This window comes from Athene noctua, chromosome 17 (genome assembly GCF_965140245.1).
Source record: "Athene noctua chromosome 17, bAthNoc1.hap1.1, whole genome shotgun sequence".
NCBI classification, from domain to species: domain Eukaryota; kingdom Metazoa; phylum Chordata; class Aves; order Strigiformes; family Strigidae; genus Athene; species Athene noctua.
In genome coordinates, this window is record NC_134053.1 from 1,819,806 (window position 1) to 1,838,041 (window position 18,236).

The following is an 18,236-nucleotide window of genomic DNA, read 5'->3' on the forward strand; positions in this document are numbered from 1 at the left end:
CTCCCCCGGGCGCTGGCGGGGCGGGCCGGGATGAGGAGCGGGGGGGTGCGGGGGGGTCGGGGCTGCGGCGGCTGCCGGGAAACGCCGCGCTCCCCCGGCCCTGCCCCGGCCCTGACCCCGCGGGCGGCCGCGGCCGCGCATGCTCCAGGCTGGACAGCTCCTGAGAGGGAAATTTAAAAACGGGCTGGAGCCCGGCCCCGCCGCCGACTCGCCGCGGCTCCGGGCCGCCGCCGCCGGCTCCATCATCCCCCTCACAGGGCCAGCTCCAACACTACCCCCCTACCCCCCCACCCCCGCTTTTTTTTCTTTTTTTTTTTTTTTTTTTTTTTTCCCGCCCCGCTCCCCCTCAGAGGGAGACCCCGCCGCGCCGGGCCGCAGCCGCGGAGCTCCGGGCGGCCCCCCCCCGGGCCCCGGCCCGTCAGGTTTGTGGAAGGAGCACGGAGCTCTCGGCCGGGAGGTGCGGGCAGGCCGCGGGGCGGGGTGTCGGGGGGCGGCGGGGCCGCGGGGATCCTCCTCGGCTACCAGCGGGCGGCTGCGGGGCCGCCGCCGTGAAGGGCTCGGGAGCGCCCCGGGGCAGCTCCGCCGGCACCGGGGCTCGGCTCCCCCCGGTGGGAGGGAGGGCCGGCGCTCGCTGCCGCAGGTCGCTTTTCCTAAACGCTACGCGGGTGCTTTTCGGGGAGTTTGAGAGCAGCCCCGAGGCGGGAGCGCTCCCCGGCCGCCTCCGGTGCTACCGGTACCGGCAGCCTCCCGACACGCGAACTGCCCCGCCGTGCCCGCAGGCGGTAGATGCTCCTTCCATCGGGGCAAAGTTCTCATCCTGAGCATTATTTTATTTATTTTATTTTCAATTTAATTTTATTTTTCCCCCGTAAAACATTTTACTCCGTTGCCTGGCCCAAGCAAAACCAGTGGGAGGGAAAGGTAATATAAATCGGGCTTGGCTTTCCTGTAGCCCCGGGTTGGAGGGGGGGTGTTGGTCCCCTCCTCAGCTACCCTGCCCGCTGCTGAAGTGCTGGATAGCTACTCCTGCCTGAACGGCTTCTCTCTGTTTTCTTGTCTTTTGCCAAGGAGATGATAGAGAGTGATATCCCGTCCATAATGTCAGGAATCATTAGGAATTCAGGGCAAAATCACCACCCTTCGCAGGAGTACAGGTGAGGCATTTCTCGGTTTCAAAAATACGCGCCGCACTGTCACAGCCTGCTAACTGATGTTGTTTTGTCATTATTTCCTAAAAAAATCCCCCTTAACATATAGAAATCAACTTTTTTTTTTTTTTTTTAAAGTTAACTGCGTTATTTCTCCACTCTAAACTAGACTTCTAAGCTGGTGACCGGTTACAATGCGTTACTTATTTAGAAGCATTCCTATTGAAAGTATTCTGATACCAAACTATGTTTGATAAATACACCTTCAGAGCCTGGGGCTGACCTTCCAGTAAGCTCTCTCTGCTGTATGAGTGTTGCCAGAGAAGGATAGTCTCGTTAAATAATAATTATTTAAAAGTTCCCTTTCGGATCACATTTTGCATTGTTGTGAAGCAGTCACGGAGAGACTAAACCAAGTGCAATAGACAGTAGAAGAGCCTTTTCATTAAAACAAGTATTTCTGCAGTACTCCAAAGCACTGACATGTCAAAGGTCTTCTAATATCGGTGGGAACAAACCAGGACTTGTCAACAGCCTTTGATAATTTACCTATACCGCTATGCCTCCATTTATTGTTTAGAAGTATTGTTACAAGTCACGGGATGGTTCTGCATGAATTACAGTGCGCTGGGTTAAGTTAGGTTACATCTTGTCACATGATGCAAAGTTCCAAGAAATACAGAACAGCAGAACATGATCCAGTTCTCACAGTAAAAAAAAAAAAAAAAAATAATTAAAAAATGTCTTGTTTTAAAATGAGGAGCGAGACACTATCGCCTTCCTCCCAGCCTGAGGGTCTTTTTTACCCATTTCTACGGGTAAAAGTGGTCTGCTGCAGGTATTCTTCTGTCAGCCTCTCTCTATTCAAAATGCAAACACTGCGCTGCAGACTCTTGCAGCTCAACAAGTGATTTGTTATACCCTCTGAAGCCACTGAGGAAAAAGGTTTGTGGAACTCTGTTTTGCTGTTTATTAAAGCGCTGTTTGCTGTAGGCATTTTTGTTGGCTAGGTAAATATTTGGAAAGAAATTATTCAGTATTTAATGAAGGGTGTGTATGAGAGAGACTTCTGGGTACTTAAATATAAGTCTGTATCTCCAGTGCCCTGAGGAACTTACCACCTTAACAAAGACCCTTTTTATGGAGAGAACTATTCTTTAACTCATAGCTGCAGAAAAAAAACCCTCTCTTTTGGGGGGGAGAAAGATAGGATTTATCTTACTGGCAGTAAAGGACTTGTAAGAGTTTCTTCTTCTATTCAGGAATCAGCTGCTTTTAAAAAACTACTTTCAAATCTCTGCTAAACATTTTGCACTCAAAGATCCTAGTTCTCTAAAGTTTTTAACCCACTTGTGATTTCTGTAATGCAGCTTTAAAATGAATTATTTGACCTCATTTAATAGTGGCAAATTCTGATAAAAATGCATAAAATCTGAACTGCACCATAAATGCAGAGCAGTATTTGTCCTACTTCATGAGAAAACACTTTGGATTATGTAAAAGAAAATCTTTTAGACTGAATGATTTTAAGAAAAGAATAGACCTGTCAAATTCTATCAGCTCTGTTTACTCTCCTGCTGTCACCACAGTCCAAGACTGGAACCCACAGTCCCGAGTTCTCCATGGGGGAGCATCAAGGCTCCACAAAATGGGGAATGGCCTCCAATTAGTGAGTGGGAGGCTGGGGCTGTGCGGAGAATACTCTTCTGTCTCACTTGGAATCTTTCAATGGGACAGTGGGACTTGGAGGAGACCAGGCTTTCCTGCGAGAGTGCAGGAGGAAACACTGAAAAGGGAGGGAGCACGTGGGCGTGGAAGCAGGGGATCAAACCACCAAAGACCAATAAGTTTTCATCCAGCTTATGCTTACAGTTTGAAACTATAGGATTTTTAAATTTTTTTTTTAATGGACGAGGAAAAAAAAAAAAATCCCTGATTTTAACAGATCTGTGAATTCTGTGGATCCAAAGCATCTGTAGTGAATTTGATGTAGCACATAGAGCAGTGATGGGGATCAGACTGCTATGCAAAGTCCAGGGACTGTTTGCACCGTAGTAAAATGATTTTAGACAAATATCCCTTCCACCAATGCAGCCGTGGGATATAAACCATCACGTTGTCCGGGAATGATTAAGGGCCATCACAACTTCTCTGATACCTAAGTTTTTATGGCGCTGTCACTGCCTGGCTAGCAATGCAAAGTCATACTTCATATTAGCAAATGCCTCTCACTCTGCTGAAGAAAATACCACTACCTTCAATATTTTCATAACTGTAGTAGAGGCAAATGTTTCTAATGAGTTCTTTTTACATTTCAGGGGATAAAAGCAGAGAATTGTGACACACTGGGATTTTTTAACCCTTAACACTGCATTCTTGTTAATTATAATTAACAATCTAACACTACGTTTTAGCATAAATATTTTGATGTTTAAATCAAAGCAGTAGGCAGACTACAAGTTTACTATGCAGTGGTTCTCTTGTGGTTATTTCAGCACAAAGCTATGTAAATGGTGATAAATTATAGGAGCCAACTCAAAGGCTACTAAACCAGGGGAGAGCTCCCATGGCCTTCAGTGGGCTTGGAGGTGATCTCTGAGAAATGAGGTTCTTCAGCCCATGAATGCAGTGTTTTGAATTGAAATCTGCAATCTATCCTTTTGCAGTCTGATTTGATTTGACATACGTAACTGGTGCGAGAGAAGTACAAGATCTACTGTGGCACACAGAAGTTGCAGAATCAGATTTAACCTGCAGGTCTTGAGCAGTAGAAACCCCAGGGAGGCAGATGTGAGGCCAAGGTGGGCCCGGACTAAGACTGTAAAAACACTTACAGACCTTTATTTCTCTCCTAAAAAAGGCTCGATATTATCCTAATTCAACATTCTGGGGTTTCAAATGCAGCGGCGTGCTTATTTTTCTCAGGGACTATCCCCTTCCCTAACTAGGTACAGTTAAGCGTGGTTTATTATACATCATACAATAAATTCTGACATGAAAAACTGGCCATTAGGAGGGAGGCAAAGAGTAACTTGCTATGGATTATTTGGCATATGTGAAAATCCAAATTTAACGAATCAAATCATCGCTCTGGGTAAAAGTGTGGCATCTGTATTTTGAAGGAAATAACTGAAATATATAATTCTATTTGAAGAAATAACATAACTTAAGATGTAAAGCTAACCCTAGATCAACAAGATAAACTATCTTCGTGTTTTGCAGCTCAATATTTTGTGTACGGACCACATTCTACTTTTTGATATCACTATGTATTTCCAGTTGATAGAAGCCTTATGTAGTATTTTGAAGGCCTTGCAATGCATTTTCTATACACGTTAAGCAGGAATTTGGTTTTAGATAGATATTTTTTTGATCAAAAGTTGTTATTCAATATTACATATTAGTAGGCTACATCCTCCTTCACCCCATTTTAACTGTCCCTCTGGTTCTTAAAAAATTGGTCTATATTCATCAGCTGATTAGATAGTCTGATTAATTTTTTTTGGTACTAACTATGCTAGCCTAGTTTAGCAAAAAATCATATTAAGAAGCATAGGCACATAAACATGCAATGGCTGTATTCCATACATTCCAGACGTGACTGCATTACAGTGGTGAAAAATGTGGAAAGCCTTTCTCTTGAAGACACACAGCACGTTAGCTGCCCTAAGCAGTAGTCTCGTATCTGGTTTTGCACTTTGGTTTCTGGAGAGCGAGCTACAGCTCAGGGCTCCTGACTGTCACCTCTGGAGATGGACGGGGTCTGGGAGTTTGCACGAAGGAAATTTCTACAGACAAAGGGTTACAAATGCATAACTAACGAAACCGTAATTGTTCCTGAAGAAAATGTCAGTGTCCATTCCCTTGACACCATGTGTGTCTGACAGGGAGTGAGATAATGACTCGATGTGTCGGAGGAATTTCATCACAGTAGTTGCTTCATTCTTTCAAAAAAATGTGACAAACCTCCTAGGAATCAGTCAAACTCAGGCCACTGTGGATTGATTTAAGTGGATTAGCTCAACTCTTTCCTATGCAGTTCCTGAAATGTGCTAATCGGTATTAATCAAAAATTGTGGCCCTTGCTCCTCAAATTGTCTTGCAGTTACAAGCAGAGATGGGGAGGACTGGTTTGCACCCGGGCGATATCTTACAGGCTTCAGGCTCGTCTGCCTCCAATGAAACCAGAACAGAGTTCATGTCTTACCTCAAAAAAAGGCACTTGACTTCCCCTTCAAAACAAGGAAGCAGAAAAGAAACGTGGACTTTTCCAGCCTTCCTGTGAGATCTGAGATGCTCAGGGCACCCTACTCTTATTTTACTCATTGAAGAAGTCTCATATGGGCGGACAGCAGAATTGCTGGCGTGCTCTTGCAGACAGCAAGCCAGACGTGTTCTTAAAACAGTGCAAAACAAAGGATAGTATATTTTCTATCCCTTTTACACTGGAGTAAATAACTACACAAGATCCCAGGCAAGTAAATCAGTGCTAATAAACAGCACCTGAAGCAATGCTAAAGGAAAAAATAGCTTTCCAGGTACTGGTTTTTAGAGAAAACATTCCAGCAGTGCCAGGTACTCCAACACATTTTTGCATCGAGGAGAGGCTTATTTGGCCATTAGTCACAGGTTTTGTTTTGGTGTGGGTTGTTTGTGGTGTTCTTTTTTTTAACAAAACAGGTTGCAGAGTCAGATACTGGCTGCATTTGGCAAATCCAAACCTAGGGGTGGTTATGTGGGTAAGGCACAGCAGGGAGCGAGTGGCTGGGAGAGCAGTGCTGACACTGCTGCTAACTTCCTCTCAGGCTTAAGCAAATCATGTAGGTCACTTGTAATTCAGTTTCCCTTCACCTCATACCAAAATGATGTAATGAGGCGTTGTGAAATCCGGAGCTGAAGTGTATAAAAGTCTCCAGGAGCACATCTGTAGCCTGTTCTGTTAGCGCTAAGTACCTTTGCAGAAGGTTTCTGAAGAATCCTCTTCCCTTCTGAACCATGGTGTAAGGAAAGGAGAACAGCAACACCTGACAGGGTAATCGTGTTATTTGCTTTTTCCTCACTAGTTTTGGTTCCTGTAATCCAAAGCTTTTTGAGCTGCAGCTGAGGAGGGACTTTCTGGTTGTCCCTGGAAAGCTGCCTAATTTCTGTTCTTATTTCCAGCAAGGCCAGAAATTATTCAAAGAACTTGAAGACAGGGAGGAGAAAGGTGACCTGGTGGTTTGGGACTGGATAGGGGTTGTGACTTCAAGAGGCAAAGAGGAACCACAGATGGAAAGCAGCAGTGAGAGCAGCTGGCTGAAGCAAGAGAGGAGAGAGGCGGGTAGTTGTGAGTGTGGAAAACAGAACCTAGTGAGGGGAGAAGCACCTGCAAGGGAGGAAGATGGCAAGAGAAGCGCATAGAGGGAAGGAGCAGAGTGGGTGGAGTGAGGAGCAAAAGGAGACGGTGACGTTGGCTCCTTCAATAAAACAGAGAATACTTCTCACTGTGGAAACAGCTGAAGAGTCACCAAACATAAATATTTTCCTTGAGTTGTTTCACACATGAGAAATCACCACGCTTGTTCTGAGGGCATTACGTAAGCCCGGACAAAAGAAAACAGTTTCTCATCACCACTTCAAGAAGAGGTTTTCTTAGGACTCTTCCTGTTCAATTGTCACTCACACTGGATAAACCATTGCAAACAGCTAATTGAGAATTTATCACCCCTGATTGCTCCTACTTGTTGAACAGTTGTATTACTTAAGCACAAACAAAAAGATGTCAGTGCTGGCAATGGTAATAAAACTTGTCCACTGAGTGAGAGACATCTTAAATCTACGGTTGAAGGTGAATATGCCAAATGCAACCACAATGTTTTGGTCTGACTTTGCTCAGGATGGAGGCGATGATGCACTCTAGGATTAGATTCGCCCTACAACATCAACCAGTTTGAGTGCTTTGTATCCTTGGGGACAGACTCCAGAGCAAGCAAGCAGACAGGGTCCTTGAAGTGTGAATGGTTCAATATGCATAGAAATCTGGAACTCTGCATGCCGAATCATGAACTGGAATCCCCAGGTATTGGCTAACCTATCTGGAGATGAAATATCTTCAGGTATGCTTGTCATTGCCGAGCTTTCCTTCAGTCTTAAAAAACTTGTTTGGCAGACTGTTCTGAGACACTGTTGAAGAGATGGTTCCTACAGCCTCTGGTGAGAAGTTCATCATACAGTGGCGTTTGCAGGTCTAGAAGTGGATAGTTCACCTCGACAGCAGTTTCTGCGGTGATGAACTACCTTAGGTCCAGCTCATTAGAACAGCTCAGTGTGAGGAACGATGGTAAAGCTAGATCTATGGATATAGATTTACATTCAGCCCAGATGTTAGTTGCACATTCCCACGAGGTTATGCCAGGAATGAATTTCATCCCATCTAGCTAGCTGTTGTGCCAGCAGTATGTATTTGATGGGGGAAAAAATGTAGAGATATCTTCGGGTATGTCTAACAGATAATTTTGCCCTGCTGACAGGCTCTAGTGAGCTCGGTCAGATGTGCAGGAGTCTGATTTCTTGGTGACTGCAGGCAGGAAAGTCTGGTGCTCAGTATCAGGAGATCTGGAAAGGTTTGTTGTTTTTTTTTTTTTCCCTGATTCTGGAAGAGTAAACTTCATGGGGGCGGGCTGGTGGCCAAGATCTATTGCCCTGACTAAGTAATTATTTTGAGCACTGCATGATGGAGCAGAAAACAAAGACTAAGACACCACGGAGCGTTTCTGTATCACCCATCACAGCTCTCGGGGCACTTTCACAGACAACCAAGACACACATCCACAGCGTCACGTGGATCCGCACTAACACAGGTGCCTTTAGGATAGAAACACATAGAAACAGGGGGAGTTTTCCTGCAGAGATTTGAAAGGAGAGTGGTGGTGGGGGAAAAAACGGAGTTGCGTCATTTCACCGCACCTTTTAAAAATAATATCATGTTTGCAACACGTTTGGTGTGACTGTAACCTTTTCTTCGTAGGGGTTTAGTAGTTCAGCGTCTGTACCAGACGGCCCTGGGGAATGTGCAGCTGGGGACGTTTTCAGTAGTGTGCATTAATTATAGCGTATCACTATTTATCTCATTTACATGCATTGAAAGGAAATGGCTGCTTTTACTACAGTGCCCCATTGTGCCAGGGGCTGTGAACACCCATCTAAAGACAGGATCTCTGACTCCTGAAGTTTACCCTCAAACGTGAGACGAAAAGGGCGGTGGAGGGGAAGAGAATCAAAGTACACATGATATTACAGTACGTACTTCGATATTTGTAGCTGGCTCGGCACAGGCAGTCTTTCAGGTCAGGAAGATTGAACCCTGTAAGATTAAAACATAATTAAAATTAGGGATAGCTCTCTTTCCAGAGGCAGTTAGATTAGTGTTTTTTTCACTACAAGCAGAACCCACATTGAGCCTGCGTGCTGTCAGATAAGCTGGTTTTATGCTGCAGAATATATCTGGGCATTTAAAACACCTCAGTCAGACAGCAACGGGCATGCTGTAAGGGGTTTCACCTGCTTTAAGATCTATGAAATTTCAACATTGGTCTTGAAGACAACCCGAAGAATAATCCTTAAATGTGAAATATTTTATTCTGATTAAATATAACTTTTTCCCCGGTTTTAATGGAAATAGTTGTTCTAACAAATCCGCTTGAAAAAAATGTGTAAGTGAAGAGCCAGAGGTGATTTTAAGAGAACCGTAAGCTCAAATTCAAAGAGCCGTGCCATGTGAGGATGAGGAAGGGAAGGAAACAGCCTTGTCTTGGAAAAAGACAACACGCTTGTCTCGCTGTTACGTATTACTGCGTCTTCACATCTGTTTAAGATGGAGCCTGATGACTGCTGCATCCACTGAAAAGTTCAGTCGCCTTCCTTTCCCCCGCCTTGGATGCCTGGCGAGAGGGAGGGCGCGTGGAGGTTCTGCACCCCGAGGCTGCAGAGCGGGGAAGGCTGCCCGATACCCACTGGCGAGGAGCAGAGTCGTAGCTCGAGCTTCCGAGGGCACATCCAGCCGTGCCCAGGGTACGGCCAGTCACTGCCACGCCTGGAGAGAGCACCAGCGTGAGGGCACCGAGGCTGAATGGGAAGCAGACGCCCTTGTTTTCCCCAAAAACGAAAGCCAGGGGAAGGCTGCGGAGCCCCCCGGCGAGTCCCGCGGTGCGGGGAGGCTCGTCCCGTGCGGAGCAGCGGCGAGGGCATGTGGCGGATTCATGGCCTGACAGGAGGCGTGTGCAGTGGGCGCTGACCCTCGCCGCCCATCTGACCCCGTTATTTGTTGAAGGAGCTGACTTGTCTGGGAGGACTGGCAGGGACTGGGGGTGCCAGATGGCATGTGGATGTGTGTTGTGTGTCGGCTGTCATTCAGCCAGATTAATGTGAAGTTTGTAAAAAGGAGGAGGGGGGGGGGAAAAAAAACAATTAAGCAAGAATCTCAAAAACAATCGAGGCCACGTGCCACCGGGCAGCAGTCGTTGGCCGCACAATGGGTTATCGGCTTCCCATGAATGGGCCCAACTGTTGCAAACGACATGAGCCTGCCCAGTTTTCAAATCATTTAATGCTCTTGTTTACTTCCAATCCAGCCAATCTCGGGGCCGGGAGAGCCATCACCTGATAGTCTTTTTATGTATTTAAGTCCCAGGCCTCACAAAATAACTGAACAGCGGTAACCATGGCAATGCTAATTATTGCACTATAACTACAGTAGGAGAGAGAAAACAGGGTAGGCTGGGAGAGAGATTTGAAGTTGTTTTTTGGCCAGGATTTGAGCTTTTGGCTCCTGGTCAGGTGTTGTGGGTTTTTTTTTCCTTTTCATCTTTTCAAAATCTTTTCACAAACAAATAAATTACATTCTGCTTTAAAGATCTCCCAGATAATAGTTTAGGGAACTTTGATACGTGTTTCTGGAAATCATGAATAGAGGAGCTGAAAGCTCCTGGGCAGCCAGGCACTAGAGTCCTGCCTTGTTCATTTAAGCTGATTTAGAATCGTGTAAAACATAAAAGATGCTTTAGCAAGAGACCAGATTTATTTAAGGCTTCTGCATCGTCATTTGGCAACGAACACGCATTAGTACCACGCAGCTGGCTTCAGCACATCTATGAGAGAGCTCTTTAAAACCTTTGTTTTGAAAGCAAAACCAACTACATCCAACTAAACTATGTTCTTCTGAAAAAGAAAGATGTTTCCCTGGTCCTGAATCCCTTTGGATTTACCCTGGGTATCTAATGATAACTTCCCGACATGCTCTAACTACCGCTTTACTCCTCAAGATACCCGTGACTTGTGTAATACTGTTTAATATTAGTAAAATTAATTTAGCCCTTTATTTGTGACCGCTCTTTTAGTGACTTTAACTGAGAGTTTTTGACCACACAGGAATCTTTGAGTACTGTAAATATATTTCCATATTTCAGTTTTGTACCACGCACTCGATCAGAAGCAAAATAAAGCAGGTGGGATGGAGCATGAAGAACGTACCAAAACCAGAGCTTCAAACCAAAACCAGCCTGTCGTTGTCATGCCTCAGTTTTGTTGCTAAAGGCAGGCTGGGCGTTACCGTGCGTTCAGCCACCAGCTTTTCATTCTGATCACTTAGTATGTCAAAAACTGCCTCAGAAATTGCTCCCTTGTTAAAAGAAATAGGTTCCTTGTTAAGTATCGGTAACTTCAGGTGTCTGAATGGAAAGACATCGTCCTGTAAAGTTTTGTTCGTGAAGCAACTCTCCGCTGATCCACCCGCAGCGGCGGGATGCGGTGCCTGGGAAGAGCCCCCTCGGGGTGGTGCAGCCAGCACACGGGTCCTTGAGGAGTGGGGCACGGAAACTCCCTCCAAGGCTGCTGGTCACGAGATTTCAGGGTTAATGCAAAATTATCAGAGTAAAAAGTCCTGGCAGGTTTCTTCTACATCAAGGCCAAGCAAGTGCAAATTTCTGACAAATGTGAAAATAATGAATCAGCTCTGGTTTTGTTTCTAGGCAGTTTCTCTTCCAGGTTCTTATGCCTTCTTCCCCTACCAATACTGCACAGGAAGTTTTCTTAACCAAAATGTTTCCAGCTGTACCAAGGACCACATGACGAGGTGAAGGGCGACAGTAACCAGCCAGCTGTGAAACCAAAGGTCGTGCCTGAATTCTGCAAACTCACTTCCAGCCTGACGTGTTTTCCCCGCTGACCTACGTGAGCTTCGGCATCCCAGTCATCTCCCCTCTTACCAGGGACAGTGCAGCAGCATCCCCGCTCTCTGCTAACCTTTCGTGCTGTTTTGCAGACTCTTAGCTTCTGACCCCTCCCAGCTGAGTGAAGATGACCTCCCCAGTGACTTACAGTCCTTGTCGTGGCTGACATCTGTTGATGTTCCTCGGTTACAACAGATGGCCAGTGGAAGAATGGATTTCAGCCTTGCTGCCCAGAACGCCATGCTACAACAGACAGGTAAACTGCGAGGATGTTAAATAACCGCTCTTTAAACCACACGGCCTTTCTTCCCCCCCGTCCCCAGGCTAGCTTTCCTCTTAGTAGATTCCTTTTAAGTGCATTTTGCTTCCTGTCAGAAGACCTGGAGCCTGTTGTCTTCTGATAAGGCTGTTGCTGATACATTTCCTTCACGTCAAGAGGCAGAGCACCCTAGCAGTGACAACAGAGATCTTAGCATCCGATTGGCCTTTCTGTTCTGTGCAGTTGCTGGTGCCTTGTTGCGTGAACTTGGGCCAAGGTATTTAAGACTTGCATTTCAGAGGCTTTCAACAGCTTTGAAATTAGGTAATTAGTTTTTCTTGTTTGTTTCAACACTGATAAAATGAAGAGTATCTCATTTGCCCCATCCCTGTTTGCTTCATCTAGATTTACAGCACATGTTCACTGAATGCCTTTCTTTCCTTTGTGAACATCCTTTAGGTAAACACACTCATTCCCTAAGGCATTCTGCTGAGAGACCTCAGCGTATCATCCCGCTTGCTTTGGAGCAGAAATCCTTCTGGGGTACAGATAGTGCTGAATATGTTTCTTTTCCTTTTGTAAGATGCTGTGTCTGTAACACCGCTGTGGACTGTTAAACAGCTGTCATCTTTCATTCCCTGCATAACAAGTTTTAGAAGCAGCTGATGTCATCTGTGCCGTTTGTGAAATGCTCTGGGTTCTTTTGGGATGGAAAGCCACAGAGAGATGTGATTATCCACTCCAGAGCTTAGCTGCCTTCAACTGCGTCTATTAAAAATAAATGTCAGCTCTCTTTTCTGCAGTGTACTTTCACGTGAACATTCTTTGCCTTTGCTTTCTCCAAAACAGGTCCTGTGGCAGGCAACATGCACTCGACAGGCGCACCTGGAGCAATGATTCATGTCCAGGCCAGCCTGCCACAGGGAATCCTGGGGCTGAATTCTATTTCAACACACGGAGCAAATGTAAGAGCAGGCCTCGATGGCTTATTACTGCAACACTTCTTAGGAAAAGATGTTGGTAGTTTCCAGACTGACACGTCTGCTGTCTTTATCTCAGCAGATGAGCCAGTACGCTGTAGGTGGGCAGCCATCTCCCAGTTTACAAACACAGCAACAACTCTTTCCTCCTCCTCATTCGCAGCAAGTGTTTGCCCTGGCGCAGAACACACAACAGGTACTCTTATTTTCTTGTGGTCCGTGTCTTGAAATACCCTCCAAGATCATGTCTAAACCCTTTTAAAAGAAAAACCGTAAAATATCCCTAAACCTCCATACCCGTGGACGTTTTGCATCTGACGTTTTCCTGGTTTTCCTTCTGCATACAGTGTAACCCAGCAGCAATCTACAACACGCCCTACGGGACTCAGCCACACTATGCGCAGCCACGCCTGGCTCCTCACTCTGCCCAGGAACTGCAGCCAAAGCACTATCCCAAGCCCATCTATTCGTATAGGTGAGCAGAGAGCAGAACAGCTTCTTACCTCCAGCCTGTGCTGGGCTGGCTCTCACACTGTGGGTGTGGTAGCACGAGAGCGTTTGGTTCCTTTCAAAGGGAACAAAAGTCCCATCTTCCGCCCAGGAGTTCCGTGGAAGCTGCCTCGGAGGGGTAGCGGGAGTGAACAAGCAAACTGTTTCCTGGACATCAGCACAGGGGTAGAGTAATTCCACAGGGGAGTAAAACCTGCAGGATCACAGGGTGACTTCTGAGCGTTTGAGGAGGGTGATCCCACCATCAGCCAGGTGTTTGTGTCTTAAGAGACAGGCCCCGGGTTGCTAGACCAGAAGGTGGCATGAGGGCTCAGCAGACACAGTCTGTTTTTTCCTGTATTTCTCTGTCCTGTAGCTGTCTGATTGCAATGGCACTGAAGAACAGCAAAACAGGCAGCCTGCCAGTGAGCGAGATCTACAGCTTCATGAAGGAGCACTTCCCCTACTTCAAGGTACGCGTCTGCCTGAAGGTGGGGGGGGACTAGAACACCTCCGAAACTTTACTCATGGCTTCTTTCACTAAAACATCCTCCTGCACCTTTCAGACAGCCCCCGATGGCTGGAAGAACTCTGTGCGCCACAACCTGTCTCTGAATAAGTGTTTTGAGAAGGTGGAGAACAAGATGAGCGGCACCTCCCGCAAAGGGTGCCTGTGGGCCCTCAACCCTGCCAAGATCGACAAGATGGAAGAGGAGATGCAGAAGTGGAAGCGGAAGGATTTAGCTGCTATTCACAGGAGCATGGCCAACCCGGGTAGGGCTGGCGTTACGCTTTCGCTGTGCCCGTGAGAGGCAAGGGGACAAAGGGCTGGTTGACCAGGAACACGGGAATCTTTAAGAAATAAGTTCTGTGGAACAGAGCTGGCTAGTGCAGAGCTCTTGCGCCTCCTCGAGCTGAAACACCCCATGCTCCACACCCAAGTCACTGCTGCTGCCCCGAGGCTGTACCACAGGGCGATGACAGGAGGAGGTAACAGAACTGACGGCTCTTTTCAGGGGCCCTCAGCACAAATCCATCCCCAGCTTCAAAACAGCTTGTCCTTTTCCCCCATGCTAACCTCTGTAGCATGTTCAAGGCCTCCTGAGGAGTTATGCTGCCTCCAGTGTTAGTGTTTAATAGCGTCACGTTTTGATGCAGTTTGTTTGCCGGCTCCTCTGTGAAACTCTCCCTTTATAAATAAGAATGAGAAAGTCGTAGTAAAGACACGTGTTTCTGAAGCTTTCAGGAGTTCAATATTGGCAAAATTTGTAACATACCATCAGTGATAAACTACATTCTCCTTTGCTTAAAAACAAAAGTGCCACTGAAATTGTCAGGAGCCTCTCGTATGACTCTTATTGGCGATACAAGCAGAATTCTGAGCAGCCCTATGAGCTGGAGACCTGCTGAGGATGCTCAGTGCTGCAGCTGCGGGTCAGCTGCCGTCGGTGGTGCCCTGGTTGCCCTGTCTAAGTCTCGTGTGATCATTCCTTTAGCTCAGGTAGGGGTAAGCGTGGAAGGCAACGAGGGTAAGGGCTAAGGGTGGGGAAGTGGGGGCGTTTCTTTGCTCTCTGCCTTCTGTGCTGCATCTCATCCGGTGATGGACGCTGCTGCCTCAGTTTTAGGGCAAAGGCACGTGGCTGTGCTCATTTGTGAAACGCTTTGGCCGGGCTCTGCTTGAACAAATGGGCTAAACTATCTCTTTTTTTTTTTTCCCCCTCGGGACGTGGTGTTGCTTGTGCAGGGGAGCTAGACAAGCTGATCACCGACAGACCCGAGCACTGCAGGCGGCCCAGCAAACAGGCAGAGCCGGAGGTCTCGGCCCTGAACCACCTGGCAGCGGCCCAGGGCCGGCTGCCCATGTCCCAGCTGCAGCCCCAGCCCGTGATGACGCTCTCGCTGCAGTCCATCCCCCTGCACCACCAGATCCAGGCCCAGGCTCGCATCGCCCCCGACTCGCCGGCGCCCGCGCAGACGCCTCCTCTCCACACCCTGCCTGACGTGAGCCGCAGCCCCCTGCCCCACCACCCCCTGGGACGGGCACCTCCCGACTTCCTCAACGTGACGGCAGACATGAGCACCGAGGTGGATGCTCTCGACCCAAGCATTATGGATTTTGCGTTGCAAGGTAAGGGAGAAAGGGGAATCACTGAATATAGAACCAGGATGCTCTGGGGTGGGATGGAACAGCTCAAACCTGGTGCTGGTCCCTGCGGCGTGACCTCCCTGGCCTTGCCCAGGGCGTTTCTGCCCTCTGCTAGATGACAAGCAGCTGCCTGCGTGGTTCAAGGGCAGGCGCTGAGCCGGCTGTGAGTGGGGGCGGCCCTGGACCTGGGACACCACATCCCTCTGCCCCGGGAAACCACAGCTCCTTTTGTGCCTCAGTTTCCCCCTTCTGTAGAAGAACCTCCCTGCCTCGTGGCGATGGCAAGTGTGGCCCCTGGGGTTCTGGTTAGCACGTGGGAGGTAGATGCTGCCTGGAAAGGTCTGGACTCCCGCTGGAATCAGGGGGATTTGGGGGACCAGACTCTCTTACTGCCTTTGTGCTACAGCTGGTAGCATCTGCGGGCAGGAATGGGCCTAAGCGGGGGCTGAAGGCCCTTAGTTATGGACACACAGTGCCCGGGTGGGTTGGATGTGTCACTGTGACCAGAATTTAATTTTTTTTAAAGGTAACATATGGGAGGAAATGAAAGATGACAGCTTCAGCCTCGACACGCTGGGCGCCTTCAGCAACTCGCCGCTCCACCTCTCGGACTGTGACCTGGGTCCCCCCGGCCTCACCCCGGTGTCCAGCGGCAGCGACCGCTCCTTCGCAGACGTGCAGGTCACCGGCCTTTACACCACTTACACCACGCTGGACAACGTGGCGGCCGCCCAGTACATGAACCCCCAGGGCAACAAACCCATCGCTCTGCTCTGAGTCCTGCACCGCTCCACGGAGCTCTGACGCAGGGGACGGTTTCTCCCAGCTGTTAAAATCCGACCTGAAAGCAATAAAAAAAAAAAAAGCTCCTCCTGCAGACATGTGGAACGTGGGGGCTGTTTACCAGGATAAAGCATGTGATGCCAAAATAAATCAAACTGCTACTAGTCGAACCGCTTTCACCCAGGGCAAGACTGAGGAAGGGGCACAGACACTTGGCTGAAGCACTGGTGAGCTCTCAGGAAGGAGCCGGAAGGCATCAGTCAGCAGGAACTTTCACTAGAATGTAACCGAGCTAAAAAATACTCGGATTGAGGTAAATACATTTCATCGACACTGTGATCTGGACTATATGTGGAAACAGTTTGGCCACCACCTCCAGAGAAGCCAACGGGCCGGTCAGCACTGAGTTGGAGTCCAAAACGGTTGATCCTGTACCGTGTAGATCTTTTTTACTTAAATTGCCAAATAACTGTCGCCATGAAACAAAGACCTCACGCGGTTTCTGGAGGCTCCTGCACCACTAACACCTTTCTGACGTAACTATTGCTAATTTATTGTTATGAGGTAGGAAAAAAAGGAGCAAAAATACTAAAAAATGAGAAGTCAGACCCATAGCAGACAACCGTTACATCTAGGTTTAAAAACAAAGTCCTCACCCCAAGAAGGAAGCGGTACTACTGTTAAACTGATCACTGGCTAGAAGATTTTAGGAATTATGCCTATTTTTAGGATTTTTTTATAAAAAGATTAGATTTGTTTATAGTCTTGTGTATTGTGCTTCTGTCTATTCTTGTGCTAGGCAGTATTACTATTTGTAAATTTATTTATATTTATTGTCATGAAGAGAAAAGAAATTATGTAAACTGAGCACTGTTCAATTTTTAAAAATGCTGCAGTAACCCGTTTTACACCCACTAAATTATTCATAATCAAAAATGAAACAATTTTAATCACTGCTGTTACACTACATTTCTTTTAAATAAGCACTTTTGATACTGTGAAACTCATGGGGTTTTTTTAAAAAAATTCAGAGACCAAATATTGTAGCTGGACCATACCGATTCATAATAGTTTTTCCTAATTAACCAAGTCAAATTGATTCTAATGTAGTTTAAATTTTCAAACCCTGCTTTATACTTGGTATCACAACATTGCAAAGAACACACTGAAACATCTGCAAATATAAAACGGAAATTGTATGTTGGAATGTAGCCTTTAGTTTACTTACACCTCTGTGACCACGAAGTGATATTTCTCTCCCACGTTCTGCCTGTTCCTGCGCGTTCCCGCCGTTGTACCCCCGTGCTCGCCGGCTCCCCCCGCCCCGCAGAGCCCGGCTGGGGGCAGAACGTGGCTCCAGCTTCGCTCCACGGACTGAAAACCCCGCGGGGGTGCGGGACGCTGGAACCCCCCCGCTGAAAATCAGGGGCTGGAAAACGCCTGTGCCTGCATCTCCCAAAAGGGCACGCTGCTCCGCCACCTAACTTATTGCTCAAGGACAAATGTGATTAGTGATCGTTTGCTGGGACTGGTGTCATCTGTGATGTCTTTTTTTTTTTTTTTTAAATAAATATTTCTTAGCGCTGAGCCTGGGTCATTCTCGCTGTGCTGCGTTACCACCCCTCTGCCCTGCACCTCGGCCTTCAACAGCAGTTCCCAGGCATCTGCTGCTGGAAATCCAACCCAGCGAGGGAAGAGCTTCACGCAGGTTCCGGAGGGGGACAAACGGACACAGCTCAGACGTGTGTGACCGCAGCCGCCGCCTCCAGGCCCTTCGCTCCAATCGGACTTGGGTGTTGCTGCGCCACCACGGCCAGAAAAGCATCTCGCCGGTACACAAAGTGTCTGTAGCACCCGTCTGCAAGTGGAAGCAAGTGCCCGACTCAAAGAGCAGCTTCCCCCAGGCTCTGGGGCCAGCACAGGCACAACCCCACGGCCACGGCGAGGGTTTGTCCCCGGCACGAATCCTCCAGGAGAACAAGAGCTTACGGGTACGAACCTTTCTGGGTGCTGTTGGCCGGTCCCTGAGCATCCCCAGCTCTGGCTCAGGGAGAGGCCTTGGCAGGAGCTGCCCTCTGTGGGGCGGGGGCTGCACAGCGGCCGAGGCGGCTCAGATCCACACGGTTAGATGTTGGCGAAAGGAGGAGAGGTCAGGAAAGCTTCCTGGAGAGCTGCGCGCGCTTTAGGCGCGGTTTGGCTCCCGTGCAGCGAGCATCAGCCAACCCC

At 47.8% G+C, this 18,236-nt stretch overlaps 1 protein-coding gene across 2 annotated transcripts; it reads left to right on the plus strand.

Annotated features, from left to right (window-relative positions):
- The first annotated feature begins 1,071 nt into the window (after positions 1-1,071).
- On the plus strand, positions 1,072-16,763 carry FOXN4 (forkhead box N4). Of its 2 annotated transcripts, XM_074921305.1 has the most exons (10): positions 1,072-1,154; positions 4,705-4,714; positions 11,462-11,609; positions 12,462-12,577; positions 12,675-12,788; positions 12,940-13,067; positions 13,458-13,554; positions 13,648-13,855; positions 14,826-15,209; positions 15,754-16,763. In XM_074921305.1, exons 1-10 carry the CDS (start codon positions 1,072-1,074, stop codon positions 16,002-16,004), a joined length of 1,539 nt encoding a protein of 512 aa, XP_074777406.1. In that variant the 3' UTR covers positions 16,005-16,763. The 2 variants fall into 2 exon arrangements, with proteins under 2 accessions (XP_074777406.1, XP_074777405.1); XM_074921304.1 differs by lacking the exon at positions 4,705-4,714 and having other exon boundaries at positions 11,446-11,609.
- Positions 16,764-18,236: the final 1,473 nt, after the last annotated feature.

Coding starts and splice junctions, on each gene's coding strand:
- FOXN4 (XM_074921304.1), top strand. CDS start 1,072: ATGATAGAGAGTGATATCCCGTCCATAATGTCAGGAATCATTAGGAAT. Junction 12,578..12,674: donor TTTCAACACACGGAGCAAAT/GTAAGAGCAGGC, acceptor TTATCTCAGCAG/ATGAGCCAGTACGCTGTAGG. Junction 13,555..13,647: donor AGCACTTCCCCTACTTCAAG/GTACGCGTCTGC, acceptor TGCACCTTTCAG/ACAGCCCCCGATGGCTGGAA.